Source organism: Doryrhamphus excisus, linkage group LG8 (assembly GCF_037039965.1).
Source record: "Doryrhamphus excisus strain RoL-2023G ecotype Guam linkage group LG8, RoL_Dexc_Guam_v1.1, whole genome shotgun sequence".
Classification (NCBI taxonomy): domain Eukaryota; kingdom Metazoa; phylum Chordata; class Actinopteri; order Syngnathiformes; family Syngnathidae; genus Doryrhamphus; species Doryrhamphus excisus.
In genome coordinates this window covers 15,786,627-15,806,387 of record NC_136364.1, presented here as the reverse complement: position 1 = coordinate 15,806,387, position 19,761 = coordinate 15,786,627, and the positions used below count along the sequence as shown (strand labels likewise).

At 41.5% G+C, this 19,761-nt stretch overlaps 1 protein-coding gene across 6 annotated transcripts in view; it reads right to left on the bottom strand.

The window, feature by feature from the left end:
• The window catches only part of cux1b (cut-like homeobox 1b), a 78,909-nt gene that overhangs the window by 37,107 nt on the left and 22,041 nt on the right, over positions 1–19,761 (bottom strand). For 5 of the 6 annotated variants that reach the window (XM_058079250.2, XM_058079252.2, XM_058079246.2 and 2 more), the window contains exons 2-4: positions 11,449–11,559; positions 6,569–6,616; positions 473–551 (exon numbers count right to left, since the gene is read on the bottom strand). In XM_058079250.2, coding sequence (XP_057935233.2) covers positions 473–551; positions 6,569–6,616; positions 11,449–11,559 — 238 coding nt within the window. Of the gene's footprint in view, positions 1–472; positions 552–6,568; positions 6,617–11,448; positions 11,560–13,922; positions 14,344–19,761 lie in introns of those variants that run through there. The other variant, XM_058079248.2, reaches the window with a different exon arrangement.

Below are 19,761 nucleotides of genomic sequence, written 5' to 3'. Positions count from 1 at the left end.
GAGCAGTACAATCCAAAGATATTACTGTAGGTCTAACCGTGTGGGAATATGATGACCTCCTTACGCTATAGATGAACTCAACTCCTCTCAATCCGACATACGTGGCCCCCTTCAGGGCTCCCGTATAGCTGAAGATGTCCCACCAGCAGCAATGTGACTGCGTGTCCCTCCTCGACCTCGCTGTGCCGACTGCTCATATATACGTTAAAGCAGGCTGCTGTGCACACGTGTGACAGCCACAACATTGCACTTTTTTTTTGCTAAGAATAGAGGGGACATATTAGGGTGCTGCAACACGCCTTGATGCACTGTGAATGTATCACCATGAATGGAGCACCAGAGGGATGGTGTCGTGCTTTTCACTCATCTGTTGGTGCTGTCTACATGCCCGCAGCGTCCTCCCGATGACTTTTTCTTTTTTTTACCCCGTGATGCATCGAACACAAGATAACGGCATGAGGCGTTGTCTTACCTGGGACATCAATTATTTTCTTGTACACGTTTAAGAAGGCGGCCTCTGCTTCTTTACTTCTCTTACTCAGGGCATCGATCTGTGGTGGAAATAAATAAATGAAAGGTTAGTCTCATTACAGACCATGCATTCACCCATCAACTTCCACAGTCAAACATCATGTCCAAAAAAATAGATCAGTTTGGTGAAGTACACTTTTTTTTAAAGTTTCCAGTGCAACTAATTTGAGAGGGTACCAAAATACCCACTTTGTAGGACCCTTCCATCTGCATACTAATCACAGGACAGTAATCAATGTTTCCCCAAAGCTGACCAGGCATGTATGTCTACCAAGGGTGTGGTATAGGTTCAATTACCACAAAAGAAAGGGATGATTCGGTGACGATAAGTTCATAATCACCCTTCATAAGTGTCCCGAAGTGGACTATGGCAACAAGAACAAAAAAAATCCACCATCACCAACAGGTTTCCAAAGGCTGGACTACTCCTTGACGAAGAGGACAGCTCAAGCTAAAGGCCAAATTTACAGCGAGATGAAATACTGAGGCTGTTGCAATTCTGGCGCTGAAGAAGACGACTTTAGTGGTTTTCGTTCCCAAGAGGAGGATGAAGACAGCAATTAATAACTTTACTGTTTAACTAGCCGTCTTACACACACTATTAGGAATAGTTTGGAAAATACGCCTTTATGTAATCAAGAGTTTTAAAAAAATCTTGGGGATTTAATAGCAGTGCCACCATGTGGTGTAATGTAAGTAGGAGAACATGGTAAAATCAGATTACAATTGAATGCATCACATAATCAGTTCACAGTTCTACATGTCCAAAAGGAGTAGGAAGAAGCAAAGCTTATTAAATCATACCCCTCCATCTGGTACTTTTACAATCAGTAACTACATTTGTTCACTTCCTGCTTTCCTAATATAGTTCAAGTTTTTTTTTCATTTCCCGTACCCAAGTACGAAGTGATATGACCATACAATTACATAATGGGTACCATAGTCAGTGTCAATATAGTGATCAGTAACTGCTACATTTGTTCACTTCCTGCTTTCCTAATATAGTGTAAGTTTTTTTTTGTTTTATTTTTATTTAATTTTTTTTGTCACGTACCGAAGTACGAGGTGTTATGACCATACAATGACATAATAGGTAACATAGTAACGTGTTAAGAAATGGTCGCTTCAGAAGTAGGAGAGCTAGCTTACACAAACAAATGCATAGAGTTCTGTGAGAAAATTAGCACACCCCATGGGGTGACTGTATGTTCCTTATTAACGGATATACTGTGTTGGCTGCCATGCTACAAGTAAGATAACACCGCTGTAGCCATCCGACAAATAGACCCGATTGAGGCTTACGGTTCCAAATTGTACCACAAAAACACAAAGTGAAGTGTACCGCTTGGTGGCCTCAGACGCAGGGTCGTCAATCCTGGCCGTGCCTTGATATGTTGCGTGTAACCACAGATGTTTTGACAGCGCCAGCGTTAGTTCTTCCTTCCTGTGCAGCCAGCTCAGCTGTTCAGGCGGCGATGGACGCGTTCCGTTTGGCGTGTGTATTTGTGTCTGTCTGTCCTGAGCAAACGAGTGCAAGTGTGGTCGTATTCCCCTCCAGCACGCTGACATCATTAAACAGCTGGCTCAGTCTTTCCAGCCACAGCAGGGGCAGATTATTCAGTCAGCTCTTAGCGGCAATATAGTGCGGATCCATTACCGATGCAGCCATTAACACGAGAGGACACGGCATGCATTCCATCCACAATATTATCGAAATGGACAGCATTAGAATGGATCCATAGGGGATTAATTCTAAAATCATACAGGAGAAAAAGTTTAATACGGTTGTCGGTGGTGAAGCAGCAGGCAAACAGTGATAGACTAGAGTGTCACGCTTTGATGTAAGAGGCAGGCCGCGTAGGCAAATAGCACATCAGAAGGGAAGTCTAAATGGAGGGAACCCGATGCCAAATAAAGAGAATCAGATGGTGCTACTGTACAGGGCAGCGCTACAGCCGACTACTGTGGCTCACACACTCAGACTAAACAGGCATGTGTCTCTTTTCCAGTTCCTCCGGCAGAGAGAGAGAGAGAGAAGAAGAAGAAAAAACAGAAGAAAGACAAAAGCCTATATAAGTCCAAATATTAAGTCTTCACATTCCCAGCCAAAGCAGTAGTGAAGCTGATGGGTGGTTTAGGGGTTCTTGCCACTGTAAACAAAGTAGGATACATGTAATTCTGCCTGGGCTCCTATGGGAACCTAATAAATCTCTTCACATGGCTTTGATTCATCTCGAGTTTTTTAGCCGCAAAACATCTGGCCCTCAGTTGGCTGGTGCCAGCAGCCCCCTCCCTTTATTTCTGCATCTTTCTCTCACTCCAATTCTCCTTCTTGTCACTTCCATGTTCCCTTATTTCATTTATTTATCTTTTTTTCCATCAATCTTTGTCACAAGTTTGGTAATGGTTTTATTTCATTTGAACATGCATCGGATTACAATTGAATGCATCACATAATCAGTTCACAGTTCCACATGTCCAATAGGAGTAGGAAGAAGCAAAGCTTATTAAATCCTACCCCTCCATCTGGTACTTTTACAATCAGTAACTGTTACATTTGTTCACTTCCTGCTTTCCTTCTAAAGAATTATTTTATTTTTGTCACATACCGAAGTAATTTTGTATTTTTGTATTAAATTAATGAAATGATTAAATTTAATTATATTGAATATTTATTAATTTTTATTAATTAATAATTTTTTTATTATAATTTTTTTTATGTTTTTATTTTTTGTCACATACCGAAGTACAAGGTGATATGACCATACAATGACATAATGGGTACCATAGTAAGTGTCAATATAGTGATATATATAGCACATCATGACTGGTTCAAGACTCTTCATCCTTGTATTTAGCAAACATCAACTGCTTGTATTGTTTCTTGAATTGGCTCATCGTTGTGCATTGTTTGACTTCCTTACTCAATCCATTCCATAGTTTGATTCCGCATACTGAAATGCTATGGCTTTTTAACGTAGTCCTAGCATATAAATGTTTCAAATGTAGTTCTTCCCAGAGATCATACTTCTCCTCTCTTGTAGAGAAGTATTGGGTGACATTTTTAATTTTAATTGGTTATTTTTAGCCTTATGCATTATTAGATTAACTATATCATCAAGTTTAAGTATTTGTGATTTTAGAAATAAGGAGTTAGTATGTTTTCTGTACGCTGCATTATGAATTATCCTTACTGACCTTTTTTTGCAGTACATTTAGCAAGTGAAGGTTTCTCTCTCGTACAGTCTGGATGGACAGGACTGACGGGACTTATGTCTCGCTATCGCACACAGCTATTATATCTCATTCTCACATCATGCTGTCTCATGTACTTTACCCTCATGTGCCATGTGACTTGATGAGAGTGATCGGGAACCTCTAGTACAGGGTCATTAATGGAAGATTACGGATGGCCAGTAGTAATACCGCTCACACACTACAATCAAACCTGTTCAAACGGGTGTGTGTAAATATTTAGACACTTTCTAGCCAACAAATTTGGGTACAACTGTACAATCTAAAACAGCGGTTGAGTTTACAAAGATAATGAAAACTCATGGATAAGAAATGCAACTTTTTAAACATTAACGATGATTTGGAATTCATGAAAACAGCTCTCTGTGACCATATGCTCATTATTAAAAAGGGTTTTGCACAACACAGCAGAACACATGTTGTAATAGCGGCAAGGAGCTGTCAGCATCAAAAGTGCTGATTATTACTTAATATTTCTATTTCCATTACTTCCTTTAGGAAACATTTGATATACAATACAAATTAAAGGATAAAGGAGCATCCCCGAACAGACAATCCTCAGAGGTTCCTTTATCATCAGCTTGTGTAGGCAATCACTGTGGCAGAATGGCATGATAAGGAAGAAAAAACATGTATGCTCTCAAGCTAATACACATACATTATGTTTCAGAGTGGTGAAGGAAGACAGCTGCCTGACTGTACAATGACTGGGCCAAGGTCAGTGGTATGGCAGCTTTATATAGCCCAACATGGGAGGCAGGAAATAGACGTTTAATGTAGGACACACCCTACAGTTAGAGGCAGGTTAACTGCAGGACCAGAGCCATTAGACGACCACCCAGGATTTGCAAACACAACCCTCAATCCCAAATGTAGTGCGCTCCACCGATCCCGATCACATCTGCTCTCACATCCTTCCCAACCAACCCCCCTCCCCCCCATCCCCGCACGCACGCACTCAAAACAAATGAAGTGACACAAATGATAGCTCACCAGTATCAGGAGAAACGCTTGCAATTGCAAAAAAAAGGGATGCCTGACACATCCCACGAACACAAAACACATCCGTGCATACGTCAGCGCCCTTGGGCCAACATCACTCAGCACCACCCCACTCCCATATCTAACCCATACTTTGTGAAGGGCATCAAGCCCACCTGAGTGGTTCGTTGGTTGGCTGGCTGGCTGGTTGGTTGGTGTGTGTGTGTGCATGTGTGTGTGGTCCCAGTGGAGTCTGATAAGGGGAGGCTATGGGAAGCAGAGACTGAAGCCTTGGATAATGGAAAAGCTTATCTGATCGATGGACCAACAAGGAACACTAAGCATGCAACACACACACACACACTCACAAAAAACACCCATTTACTAAACTGAGACCTTGTGGAAACAGTGGAGTTTATTGGTAATAATTACAACCTGAAGGCATCCACCGTTCAATGACAGAGCGCCAAGAACTCATGAGCCATTGACTGGGAAAAGATTCCAGACGGTTGTGTAAATTGCTTAAGTTACAACGACCTTGCACTGTCTTGTCCTCGATCAAAGGTTTTTGAGGGGGGGTAAGCAAACAAAGTCAGGCTAAAAATGACGAACTCTCATGTTGTGGCATGCAAGCAAGCAGAATAGTCGACTGATTGATGATGGGCTGCTCCGAGACTGGCTCGGGTGTACAGTATTATCGCAATAATCACAAGATAATGTCTTCTCGGTTGGCCGACCACCCACTATGCACCTCAAGTCTGTTTGGCTGTGCAGGCCGCCGTCAAGGTGTGTCGACATGAGAGCGGTGGAAAAACAGCTGACAAAAACCCCAACATTGCTGCACTTTCTTTGCACTAAATAGAGTGTGGATAATCAGTAAAACATGGTGGAGCCACTTTAAATTACAGCACTTTTTGTGGTGTTTTTTTTGTTTGTTTTTTTTTTTACATAACCTCTGGCTGTGGTTGCTGCCCAAACACAAGAATATGGAAAGTAACCCAGTGTTAAACTGTAATATTCTGTGGCTACTAGCACAGAAGACCTGTCACTATCTATTGGCATGACTGGACTCAGTGTGTGTGTACAGTGTGTGTGAGCTGGGAGGAGACATGGTTGCACCGAATGTCCACCCACTCCAGCCCCAAATAATGCCCCCGTCCAAAACAGCCACTTCCACTCTTACCCTCTCTCACATATGGGAGTGAACTAGAAATGTGTGGCAGCAAAAGAGGAGGAGCCTGCATGGAAATAGGCCAAAATGATGGAGGAGGAGGACTGTGGGAGTGTGATATAAGCACACACACACACACACACACACACACACACGTATATATATATACAAAGTCATCTCTTATAGGTCAAGGTAAATGCAAACATATGGAGGGGGAAACATTACACTCCAAAAAATATTAATGTGCCATGCACTTTGTGCATGCAGTAGTGATCCCCGCCAATGCAGACAAACAAACTAAGAGGAAATAGCATTTGGTGAGTCGCTGACGAGACGAGACTGGATAAAGCCAAGGGTTTTGTGATGCTTTTTTTTGCAGGATGCAATTTAAACACACCCTGAGGCAGGAGGACTTCATGAATAGGAGAGAAAAATCAAGAGAGGAGCAGAGTGGCAAAGAGGAAAAAAAAAGTAGGAGGGTAAAACAAGATAGTGGCGAAGGAAAGAACAGGAGAGCGGAAAAGAAAAGGGAAGACTTAAAGACAACAGCAAAGTCAAAGTGGCTTTATGAACGGCATGTTGGAACCTTCTTAAGCACGTTTATATCGGGGGAGTTGAGGGAGCACTAACCTCTCCTTGGAAGCTCTTCAGCAAAGGAGCAACTTGTTTCCGGAAGTCCTGAAAAAAGGAAGGAAGAACGATTAGTCAATACAGCTACATTCATAGTTTTGCTTTATCTTTGGCTTTTTTTGGCCTCTACAAGGTGCAGCAAAACAGCAAAAAGAACTACAGTGGCGGCCTGAAAGCCAGAAATGTATTCCAATGTAGCAAAAGTGGTACATGACTGCAAAGATAGGTCAATAATAAGATAATAACAATAAGGCCACCACCCATAAACTGGGCGGATGCCCACATCCACGTCGGATGCACCCAAAAAACTGAACTTAAGAGTCGTTGTCTCTTATGCAAATTAGCTTTCATACAGTCCCATGGGAGTGTCCTAATTTTTTCACATGAATTTCTGTATTTGTTTGTGTAAGCTAACTCTTCTTGTTTAGAACCGCTGCACGCACAAAATGTGAAAATTTGGCAAAACACATACTCCTACTGCAGGGGTGGGCCGCATTGATTTAACATAATTGACCGGGGGTCCAGAATATATATTTTATACAGTCCACCGGGAATTATTGTATCTGTAAAAGTGTTGTGCAACCTGCTATATGCGCTTGTGTCCATTTTTTCAGGAGCATTTTGTAAACAGCAGACAATATAAAATAACAAAATTGATTAAAAAAAAAAAAGTTACCTAAACCACAGCTGGGATAGGCTCCAGCACCCCCGCGACCCTCGTGAGGATAAGTGGTAGAAAATGAATGAGTTACCTAAACCATCAAAATGTGGGCTCAAGCCATGATGCCAGGTTGTATGTTAAGTTTCAATTAAATACTTTGGAAAGAACGGGCGGGTCGTATTTAAACACTTGGCGAGCCGGATGTGGCCACCGGGCTGTAGTTTGCCCACCCCTGTCCAACTATGTTGCTTGTGTTGTTTGTCTGGCACATATCCCAGTCGGATTGACTTGAAATTTCTCAAACTGTAACTTTAGGGGGACAAGTGGTTAGCGCGGCTAGGAGACCAGGGTTCAATTCCACCCTCGGCCATCTCTGTGTGGTACTCCGGTTTCCTCCCACATTCCAAAAAAAAAACATGCTAGGTTAATTGGCGACTCCAAATTGTCCATAGGTATGAATGTGAGTGTGAATGGTTGTTTGTCTATATGTGCCCTGTGATTGGCTGGCGACCAGTCCAGGGTGTACCCCGCCTCTCGCCCAAAGACAGCTCAATAGGCTCATAGGCTGATATACAGTACACTTACAGGGGGACTGACAAGCCCATTTCTGTCCAATTTGAGCAAGACGGGTTCAAAAACATGCCCCCACTAACTTTTTTTTTTATTCCAGAAAGACTGTTAAGAAAATGTATTAAACTTTAAAAACATTGCTTTCACCAGGAAGTAATTATGATGCAAACAGTTTAACCTCGGAATGGTGCAATTTCCATATCATTTCTGTGTCTTGGAAGGGCTCCTGTAGTGATCAAATTAGTCTTAGAAAAGCACTCTCGCCACTGCCAATAGGAAATGAGTGGTGCGTGCGTGAGTGATGAGCATGAGTCCAGGTTTGCACCCTGGGGTGCCCTGGTGGACCGGCTTCTCATAAGAGCAGGTGCAGCACCACCTGGGCCACCCAGAGGCACCACTAGTGCGTGAGAGATGCTAAAATGAGCCACAATGTAGGCCTACACTTAATGCAAATTAAGTGTAGGCTTTTTTTTTTTTTTTTACAGTACAGAAAATGCTTTTCATCCTGCAAGTCCCATTGCATGACTTCCCAGTGCGAGTCAGCGGTTTCAGATTAGATAGCCAGTGGAGTATGTATCAGGGGAACATGCAAATCACCATGCTGTTAGCTGAGCCTACATCCTGACAGACTGAACTGGAGCGTATGGTAAAAAGCGCAGCAGAATAGGACATTTTGTTCAGGAACATTTGATTTGCACAGTCGACACACACACACACACACACACACACACAACTCACAAAAAAAGTGCCTAATGAAGATGTGAAGTGTGGTAACGGCAGATGTGTGTCTCAGACTACGCGCTTTTTTTTTTTTCCAAACGGCCTAAAAGCACCTGATCATGGCGGGCAGAAGGCATATCCTAAACTGACCCCGTGATCCGCGTCTGGTTAAATCCGAGGACGGTCCAGACAGGCCGAAGACTGGTCGTGACCCCCATCACCCCTCCTCCATTGTTACCTCATCAGGGGTCGCTGTGGCTGTTTGTCTGGACCAATTCAATATTCCCCTGTTGGGGATAATGACCTTCACCCCGCCCCTCTTCTCCCTCCCCAACCCCAGCTCTCCCTTTCAACACACAAGATAAGTCAAACACACACACACACACACACACACACACACACACACAGAGGGCCTGTCCTCTCATTTGCATGAGATTATATCCTCATTTTCCATTTATGAGACCTGTGTTTTTCCAGTTGGCTGAAGTGTTTAACTTTAAACATATAATAAGGAAGCAGCGACAAACGAAAGTAACACAATCCGGTCTAATTCCAACTTTGTTCAAATAAACTTTTGCTGAACTCAACTTTCTCTGTAGCTCAACAATGCCATAATTATTTCAACACTGAGTAATCATAAGTGCATGTTGCATGTCAATTTGAAATCAGATTTTTTTTATTATCCGCTTCGTCCTAATCCTTTTCAGGCAAGTGTAAGCATACTTCTAGGTTCCTTATTCATTTTCTTACACGTTTGAAACAAACTAAAGATGTACAAACACATTTCATAAATTTTTTTTTTTTTTTTTACTGAACTCAAGTTTCTCTGTAGCTTAACAATGCCATAATTATTTCAACACTGAGTAATCATAAGTGCATGTTGCATGTCAATTTGAAATCATATTTTTTTATGATCCGCTTCGTCCTACTCCTTTTCAGGCAAGTGTAAGCATACTTCTAGGTTCCTTATTCATTTTCTTACACGTTTGAAACAAACTAAAAATGTACAAACACATTTCATTAAAAAAAAAAAAACATGCAGAACCATTTTGCAGCCCTAAACACTTTCGGTGGACTCCAAGCCCTTGACCCTCCAATTCCACTTTCAAAGATTTATAACCATATAACACAATGCACACACACACACACACACTGAAAACGGTCAAGCTTCGTGTGTGTATATGTGTATGAGTGTGTGTGTGTGTGTAGAGAGTAGAGGGGGTGCAGGCAGCAGGAGATGGATGGCCGGTGTGTGAGCTGCCGGCAGACAGCAGACAAGCCAGCCCAAGGAATCCTCCAGGGAGTATGGAACTCCCATTTGCTGTCTGTCTGCCCCGCAGCTAAACACAAACGTGTGTGCGTTTACACACACATGCACACACACACACAAACACACAAAGAAAGCACAAAGTTGTTTTACTACCAACGCCTCTGGCTAGCAATCTTTGGGGTATTTTACAACTATTCCCACCCTTGCCTTTATAGCACGGTGGTAGGGAGCCCTTGCCTAACTAAAAGGAAAATTAAGACCAAGATGAATAATTCAGCCAACTTAGGAAGCACAAACAGTGTGTAAGTCCTAATGAATTATGAAAACTTTGTTTTCACGCTGCATTTCTTTGCACTACTTTTAAAATGTTACAAAAGCTGCCGTGTGTGCGTACATGTGTGTGTGTGTGTGTGTGTGTGTTATTGTGCAGTTCACAGCAAGTACGCCTCAGCAGACGAGACACAGTCAACGTGGGCCGCTTCTCCTACTTGCTGAATTATGGATCAGAGACGGACTCCGGCTCAGCCTAATGCAGTCTGATGTGATGTGACTGATCTGCGTTGACTGGTGCGGACCATAAAGAGCTGACGGCCCCGGACGGCTCTGTATAGGCTAGCCAAATCACACGACACAATCGGGACATATTTTTAAATCAGGTCGTCAAACTTTAACCAGAACACATTGATACTTATAGGCTTCTAAATGTTGCGCCTTTTAGTGCCGATTCCTTTTGAGGCCCTGTAATCAATCTTGTCGCTCGACTGGCCCCGGCTCGGATTCCTCCTCCGCATACCAGAGAGATGCCAGGGGCCACACAGACGCCAGAGGAGCCTTCCTAAATCACAGCCTTGTTACACTAATGAATGTCTATGTCCCGTTCCGTGATCCCAGCTATCTGCAACTACTTCTGCATGCCTCCCGACATCCTGCAACGGTTACATCGAGAAATGAGATTAGAGATGAATGCGCAGGCTTAAGTGGAATTAGCATCTTTTGTATGCAGGTAGTTTCCTCTGGAGGATCTTCCTCTAATGGGGGGCGGGCTACACACTAAAGTCAATAGTCTCAATCCTCGCCCTGTGTTTAACCATAATAGCCCTGCGATCAACTCAGCGGAGAGTTGACAATTTTCCATGCCTCCGTCTACTCCGTTCATGCATAATTCATGCCCGCCATCAATAATTCACCGTGGTGACATTACCAATAATAACATGACAATACTTTGTTTTGGCGGCTTAAAGTGTGTTGCCCTGGCAACAGAGATGAAACAACTATTCCCAGGAGGAGTGACGGCAACATAGGAACAGGACAGAATTCCCCGCTGATCCCGCTTAGTAGTGTTGTCACACTCGCTGCCTCTCTCTCTCTCTTTCTTCCTGTCACATACACACTCACGGACCACACTTTCTGCACGCATAAAAAACTAGGTCAGATAATACAAACTCCTGAGGGGTTTTCTGTTTTGTCTCTTTAGGATTTCAGGGAAACTAATGGAGAGACTATTTTTGGGAGCCCAGCCCACATCTCTGCACTCCTCCTCCTCCTCCTCCTCCTCGGCTGCTACTGCTGCTTTTTCGGTGAATAATCACTGCTGCATTTACCAAAGACATACACGCACGCACGCACACGCGCGCACAGCTGACGAAGCCGTTCACTCACCTCCGGTGTGTTCTTCTTGAACTCGCGACTCAGGTCGATGAGCTTCTTTCTGGACTGTTCGCTCTCATCCTGTCTGTTGGCAAGTTGTGTGGCGGTGGCATCGAGTTCTTTCTGCAACACAAACAAAACAACATTTTTTTTGAGGAAAAAAAAATCTTTAACTCTTTCAATGCCAGACGTTTTTCAAAAAGCCACCCCTCTCGGTACTGCCTCTCCCCCCCACCACACACACACACACAAAATATTGAGTTCTTGGGCTATAAAACAAAGTATATAGAAAAAGATTACAATCTTTCATCAGTAAAATGAGTTTTTCCTCTACCTTTTTCTGTTCTTTAGTAATCAGCAGTAGAACTTAAGAGTTTTAGCAAAATATCAGTTCTAGACAAAAAGATACTATTTTCAATTTTGGCTACAAAAATGTAGCCATATAAACGATGCCACAACATAAACAAAATGGTAGCTTTACATCAAAACAAAATATTTTTCCAAATATAATACCTTAAACTATTTGCAATTTTCACATTTGCAACTGAAATGTGTGTGTGTGCAAGCATTGACGCGTTTGCATGCGTTAACATTTTCTTTCAATATGTGCCGCTACACGGCGATACCTTTTCATTTCCTGGTTGCGATGCAACATGGATATTTCAGTGGAAGAGAGTTCTTATAAAATGTACGTTTGACATCGCATGGTCATTTTTTTCGGCTTAACATTGCATCAAACATGCTCTCTTCTATTGTGGAGTTGCATCATTACCCATATAAAAGACATATATGGTCATATTGTATGGTCAAATCACCTCGTACTTCGGTACGTGACAAAAAAAACTTAAACTATATTAGGAAAGCAGGAAGTGAACAAATGTAACAGTTACTGATTGTAAAAGTACCAGATGGAGGGGTAGGATTTAATAAGCTTTGCTTCTTCCTACTCCTTTTGGACATGTGGAACTGTGAACTGATTATGTGATGCATTCAATTGTAATCTGATGCATGTTCAAATGAAATTAAACCATTACCATTACATATAAATACGTCTTGATTTAAAATGAGTTAAAGGACAGACAGAAGCAGCACATTTCTGAATGTTTCTTGGACTTTGAGATATAGGGGTTGGAATTGCAGATGAGCTGTCTATATATATATATATATCTTATATCAATAATGCAACTGTGACTGTAAATGGACATTTGTGGCGCCCCCTGAGTGTTGTGTTCAAAATGCTTTAGAAGATATAGTAGCCTACATACAACATAATAAAGTTTTATAATCATTAGACAAATTATCCATGATTTATGGACCATTAATGGTCCTGCAAAGACAATTTGCTTAATACATATTATTTATGTTCATATTAGGAGTTAGATCTTTGGGAATATTGTCAAATTAAAAATAGCCAGCAGGTTAAAAAAAAAGTGTGACGTTAGAAAAATACCTTTCGTTAGCTTAAACAAATACCTAACATGACCATAACAATGCATTATAATGAGACATTGATGTTTAGTTCCACCCCTTTGTGGGTGTCCAACAGTCGCAAACCGGTCGGCCCAAGAACGGAACCACAGAATCCACGTCCCACCCAAGGGGGAATCCGACGAACATAAATTGGAAGCATTGCATCTATCAGTTATCACTTCCAACCGTGATAGGTGACAGGTTAGCGCCACTACAGTAAAGTATGCGCTCTTCTCAGTAATTATTGGTACCGGATGACACCTCTAAAAAAAAATAAAAAATTGTGTATTGTCGAGGCTGAAGAAGAAGCAGCCTTTCTCACATCCATTCTGCAATGGGTTATCATTAGAGTTATTTATGGCTCTCGTTCCAGATGATGATGAGCCAAGAGCTGACATTAACAAGACGTCGAGGCCTTGTAAAGATTGTATCTCTCCAAAGCTGAGATTGTGTTGCTGTTGGATTGTTGCCCTCTGTCACGCTTTCTTTTTTCTCCCTTCAACTCCCTCATTCTTCCACTCTTCACAGATCATCCAAACGGCAGTGCTTGTACTCCTCCGTAGAAATTCTTCTCTCCCCTCCTCTTCTCCCCCTTTCCTCTACGTCCTGTGAGGCCGCCCACCCCTGAGAGTGATTAAACGCCGCTGAAGGCCGTTATGCTAACTAACACACTAATCATTTAATACACACATTACCACAGGGGCCCTTGTGGCTTCAGTCTGCTGACAAGGTCCCAAAACAGACTCTCGTGCACACATTTGCCCACCTCCCCGCACACAGAGGAAGTTACAACCCTCTAAAGGAATACTGTGATCAAGTACTAATTAGGAGATTTTTCCCCTCCTCGATCAGCATTAAGTTGAACTCCCTCGGCAGACGTGATCTCATTTTATCCGTAAACCATAAAAAAATAAAATAAATAAAAATAAATCACAATAGCAGAACTTGCTCAAGCGTTTTCTGTAGTGGTTCATGCAGCACAGGACACACAAAAAAATGAGAACAAAAATGCTCACTTGCTTCCATGCCATCCTGTTCTCACTGCCCATGGAGCAGTTGATGGAGCAGCCTGTGTGCCCATGGCCATGGAGCAGCTGCTCTCTGTGTTAGTCAATTCGAGCGTGCGCACAAGCTTGCGCAGCGCCTGATTAAAAAAAAAAAAAGGGAGGGCCCACTCCTAAAAAAATTTTAAAAGATCCCATATACTATTTAGCAACTATTGTGTTTAAAATTGCTTTTAAGCCCTACTGGGAATACAATGTCTTTTGTTTCTAGCATTATAGTCAGATTTTAACTGGGGGTCTGATCTGTATTTGGAATTCATGTATCGGACATTTCCGATACCAAATATGCAATGTTTGTGCTTCCATGTTGTTAGAAGGGGTGTCCCAATCCAATATTGATATCAGATATCAATATAAAAGCAGTCAATTCTAGACTCCGGCTGGATAGCATCCATGTGATCAAAACAACACAGCGTGCTAACTTGTTCGAATGATGGGAGGGGCCAATGATCTTTGTATATTGGGAGAAATTATTACAATAAGAAAACGACTTATACGGGAAAAAAAGCAGAGTTGATCCAATACTGATATCAGATATCGATATAAAAGCAGTCAATTCTAGACTCCAGCTGGATAGAGCCCACGTGATCAAAACAACACAGCGTGCTAACTTGTTCGAGTGATGGGAGGGGCCAATGATTTTTGTATATTTGGAGAAATTCTTCCAATGATAAGAAGACGACTTATACGGGAGAAAAAGCAGAGTTGATCCAATACTGATATCAGATATCGATATAAAAGCAGTCAATTCTAGACTCCCCGCTGGATAGTGTCCACATGATCAAAACAACATAGCGTGCTAACTTGTTCAAGTGATGGGAGGGGCCAATGATTTTTGGATATTTGGAGAAATTCTTCCAATGATAAGAAGACGACTTATACGGGAGAAAAAGCAGAGTTGACATGTTTTTCCCCGTGACTCGTGATCGACGCATTGACCCCTCACGTCTCCCACCAGCACGGCCCAGTGGTGGCTGGGAAAGCAAACAGCAAAACAACCAAAACAGAGAAAATGACCAAGGCTGAAGGTGGAAGAGAAGCAGGGAATATAAATGAAGAAATGGTTGCTCAACGGGAAGGCATCTATGTAATATGGACATTGTTTTGTTTCGATAGAGCAGATGTAGCCTCACGACTCAACATAACCAGCAACTTTGGATTTTGCGGAGGAATACACAGGTAAAAACATCGCAAGTGAGTTCATGTCTCGCGGTACAGCGCAGTTTTCCTTTAATAGGACTAAACTCATACATGTGAAGCAGCGCTCCACAGGAAACTCAATGAATGACCAGCACTGGTTGGTGGTGAATAAAACCTGTTAACGCTAGACTGAGTACCTCAAACCGCCGCACAGGTTAGCTACACAGTCACGATGTCTGGAAGATCTGGGTTTGTATCTTCGTTTGGACACCTCTGTGTTGAGTTTGCATGCGTTTTCTCTTAATTGGAGACTCTACATCAGGGGTCTCAAACCCGCGGGCCAAATGTGGGCCGCAGGACACTAGTTTGAGGCCCCCGCCTTGATATGAAAGTTTAATGTTAGTGCGGCCCGCGCAACTTTGATATGGATGCTGTATGGTATCATGTACCCAGAAAAAATTATTACGTTTGATTAATGTTCATGTTAAAGGTTAAAAAACTGTTAATAGTTATCCTCCCTATCCGTGTGGAAGTGGTAAGTTTTTGGCTATTTAAGTTTAAAGGAAATAACTTGGATAATAACCGTTTAGGTCGCTAGCTCTCTAGTTTGCGAGTTAGCATGTGTCTCAAGACCCGGCAGTTGCGCAATATGATGTAAATAAATGTATAAATGTGACTATAGTCGTGTTTTGTCATGTCGACAGGGCTCTAATAATGCTTTGTTAATTTTAATCTGAAAAAAATATTTGTCTACCCACCAACTATATGTGGTTTCGTAATTTTTAATTGTTTGCCGTTTTATTATTATTATTATATTTATTTATTACTGATTGATTGATTTTCTTTATTCTTGATTTGTTTATTTTTCATCTTATTTTGTGTAGAAAAATAAAAATTTGAGAACAGTGGAATGTTTTATCAGAGCTTTTCTTGTAGAAAATCGGAACCAAAGCAAAGTTTATTAATTTTTCTGTTTTTAATAAATGCATTTTTGTTTTTTTTTTTGGAAAACCTGATGCGGCCCAGACCCTAGCTCCAGTGGCCCCCATGTAAATTGAGTTTGAGACCCCTGCTCTACATTGTCCATAAGTATGAATCTAAGTGTGACTGGTTGTTCGTGTATATGTGCCCTGTGATTGGCTGCCAACCAGTCCAGGTTGCACCCCGGCCCCCACCCCAAAGTCAGGTTGAATAGGCTCCAGCATCCCCCTCCAAGCCTAATGAGGACAAATGGCATTGAAAAGTAATGAATGAATGAATGACCTCGCTATATTATGCCTAATTGCCACTACATTGTGGATAAAATAATAATCCGGATCCATAAAGACATAATTGGGTCAGTTTTTCCTCATGTCTACTGATGCTGATTATTGTGCTTCCCCACTTCAGAATAAGTAATAAAACTATGTATGGTTTTTAATAACATAGGACTGGTATCGGTATCAGTCTATACTCAACAATGATGGTGACCTGTTATTGGCGATGTTAAGACTTCTGTGTTGTCTGTGAACACATCAAGCTGAGAACTTGTGTGTGTGGACAACACAGTTTTGCGTGTACCTGCTTTAATGTTAGCATGCTAGCTATGCTATTGTCGAATGAATGGAGCCTTGCCAGTCATTTGTTTATATGGCAGCAAACTAGTTTCATTGTAAACCGACTGTATGTAGTATTGTGCAGCTGTGTTTTGGTTAATATGTTTTCATGTTTCTGTCAGCAAACAATGGTGATGAGATGGATCATCCTCCCTTCGCTGCGAGCTCCAGATCCAGAAAGCTGCCGCCGATGCTAACCGGACATAGTTTACAACCCTAGTAAAGGGTAAAGTAAAGATGTGCTACAGCAGTCAAAGGTCAACTTGGTATTTTTTAATTGACTGTAGAAGCACACACTCTCATCATTGAACCTGTATGAACCTGAACCTGTGTGTTCTGTATTCGAGTGAATATTGTGAAAATTTTCATCCTGAAAATAGTGAATCTCTGTGGCTACGTCGTGTAAATATTGAATGCCCATGTGAAAGAGCAAGAAGGTGTGAACTGGAACACTATGGTGCTATGAATTGCTCGCAGTGTTCAGGTTTTATGTTATGGAGAGTGGTTTTTCTACTCCCTCGACCAGGGGTCGTCAATTACATTTGTCCAAGGATCAGAATTGTTTTCGGCAGACACTGTGAGCACCTTTTCATATGCCTGTGTTTTTATAGGACTCTGTGTTTGGTTAAAATGTTATTGTACCGCCAGACAATGTGCCTAGTCACAAACTAGTCATTCGTTTCATTTATTAAAGACGGAGTATTAAAAGCAACAGTTAAGAGTTACAATTAATGGAGCCTTAAAAACTGGTTTGCAGCAGGTTCCTGTTCTGCAACTCTAAACAACAACAAAAAATCACAAACACAAAAAAAGACAAGAGAGAAACACCCTTCACATCCACAGAACCAGGACTGTTTGCCCACATATCACTGCTCAAACAGACAACCCCATGTGTGGGCAACTCTGTATTATCGTGTTATACACTGTGTGGCTGCAAAATAACCCGCCATGGGCCCATAGAAAGTTGTAAGTGGCGGCACTTAAGAAAGGTTAAAAACAAGAAATAACACGAATCCCTTTTATTTGTCATTTAGAGTACATGCAGTGAGCATTGCTTTATGCTTTTAAAACTATAACTCTACAATAAAAGTGTTTTGTTTGTGGGTGCTTGACAGATGAATTTGATAGTATATGGGAAAAATTTGTTTCGGATTTCCGACAATTCAGTTTCATAGGACCAGAACCGTCCCACTCATCAATAATCAGGGACGGTGGAGCTATGGAATGTTCCAACTTTACTAAGTAAAAACACTTGCTTCCCCATTGCATTTTCGGTAAATGTACTGTATATTGTCTGTAATAGTCCAAATTTAAATTGTGTCAACTTTCTTTCGACTTCTTGCACACTGTAGAGCGAAGGAAATACTCATCAATAATAGTCACTGTCTAGTTGACAGTTGAATGAAACATAACATTATTTGGGTTATGTTTGGTGGACCACATGAATATCAGTGGCAGGCTGGATAGTCTGTAGGCCACCTATAAATTTCTCTACAAATACATACGTTACAATATAGTGATAAGATATGCCTTTCTTTACTGTGTGGAGAAAAAACAGCCTATTCCCCCAACAGCTCATGTTGTGATGTTTCTTTGATTTTAGACCAAAAACATCAGTTGAATCAACTTCTACTTCCTTCAAGCAATTAATAAATTGCACATATTTGACGAAATTCGCAAACATGAAACCAGCTATGCCCTATCGGGTAATGATCAATCGATTGCTTAGCCCACTCTTAATAGAGTTCCAGCCCTGCCTCGTTTTTAGCGGTTAATTAGTTCCAGACCAAACCTTGATGAATGAATGTAGGATTCATTGTTAATATGGAATATTCTCATAGTTAGAGCATAGTAAAACAGACAAGGAGGACAAAGTAAAAAGCTGCAATCTTTCAATTTCCACACATAATGGGAGGAGACCTTTTTCTATACTATGTATCTGACTACATCAAGTGTAAGGTAGGGTAACGTGTCCATGTCACATGACTTCTGCCTTGTGGCCAGAGCATATCACTTGCATGTTTTGACTAATAGACTACCAGAAAAACAACAATCATTGATTCATTTATGGAAAAACAAGATTTCAAGAGGGGGCAATAATTGAAGTGCGATACTGCAAGGAACGGCTGGAATGGATACTTGTGGAGTTAACTGCAACAAATACAACTAGAATGACACCATGTGACAACCATCTTGCATAAAGTAGATAAAAAGGGATCCAAAACTTACTGGTTCTTTCTTAGAACAGTAACTCAGACAAGAACACAATTTCCTTAACTGATTGCACAAATCAAGGCATGGAAGTTAACCACTTCCAGGAATTTAACAGTTAACCAAAACTGATCATCCATATGAAACCATTAATGAGCTCAGAGTTTTCAACAAAAAACTGCAAATAGCCACATTTCACCACTCCAGTTCTGCTTTATGAGGTCATGTGAAACCCATGACGACCTCGATTCTTCAGTCCAATCCCTTTTCCGATGGCTTGCACACATCCCAGTGCGTTAAAATCCCTCGCAGCCCAAAAATATTCTTGCCGTTAAGCTAAATAAACACATTGCAAACGAAAAGAGGATTGATCCCATTCCAAGTGGGCGAGTAATTATGGGCACGGTTTAAAACGTGAAGAGAAGAAGAAAAAAAAAAAAGAAGAAGGACCCTCATACATGGTCGGGTTTTGTCTATGCAGCAAACTCTGCCCACATCAGCACACACAGGCAGACTTTACACTCATCTTGCTGATAGAGCGTAACATCCCAAAGTGCAGAATTCCTGTTTCCTAGCCTGCTGTTTGTTCACCCACTTCACATCTTACTGACCATTGGAGGGGGCGGGGCGATACAAGACAACGCTATTTAGCATGATGCATTGTTACACTCATCTACTGTCGATTAAAATGATAGTTTTAGCCGCTTTTCTCTGCAAATGAAACTGGCATGCTGACCGTTGAATATCAGCGATAACTGGAAAAGTCGTTTATTTATTTGAATGCTGAGAACTACAACAAAATGTAGCCTTGTTTGTTTTTTTTTGGTCAAATATGGCTAAGAGAG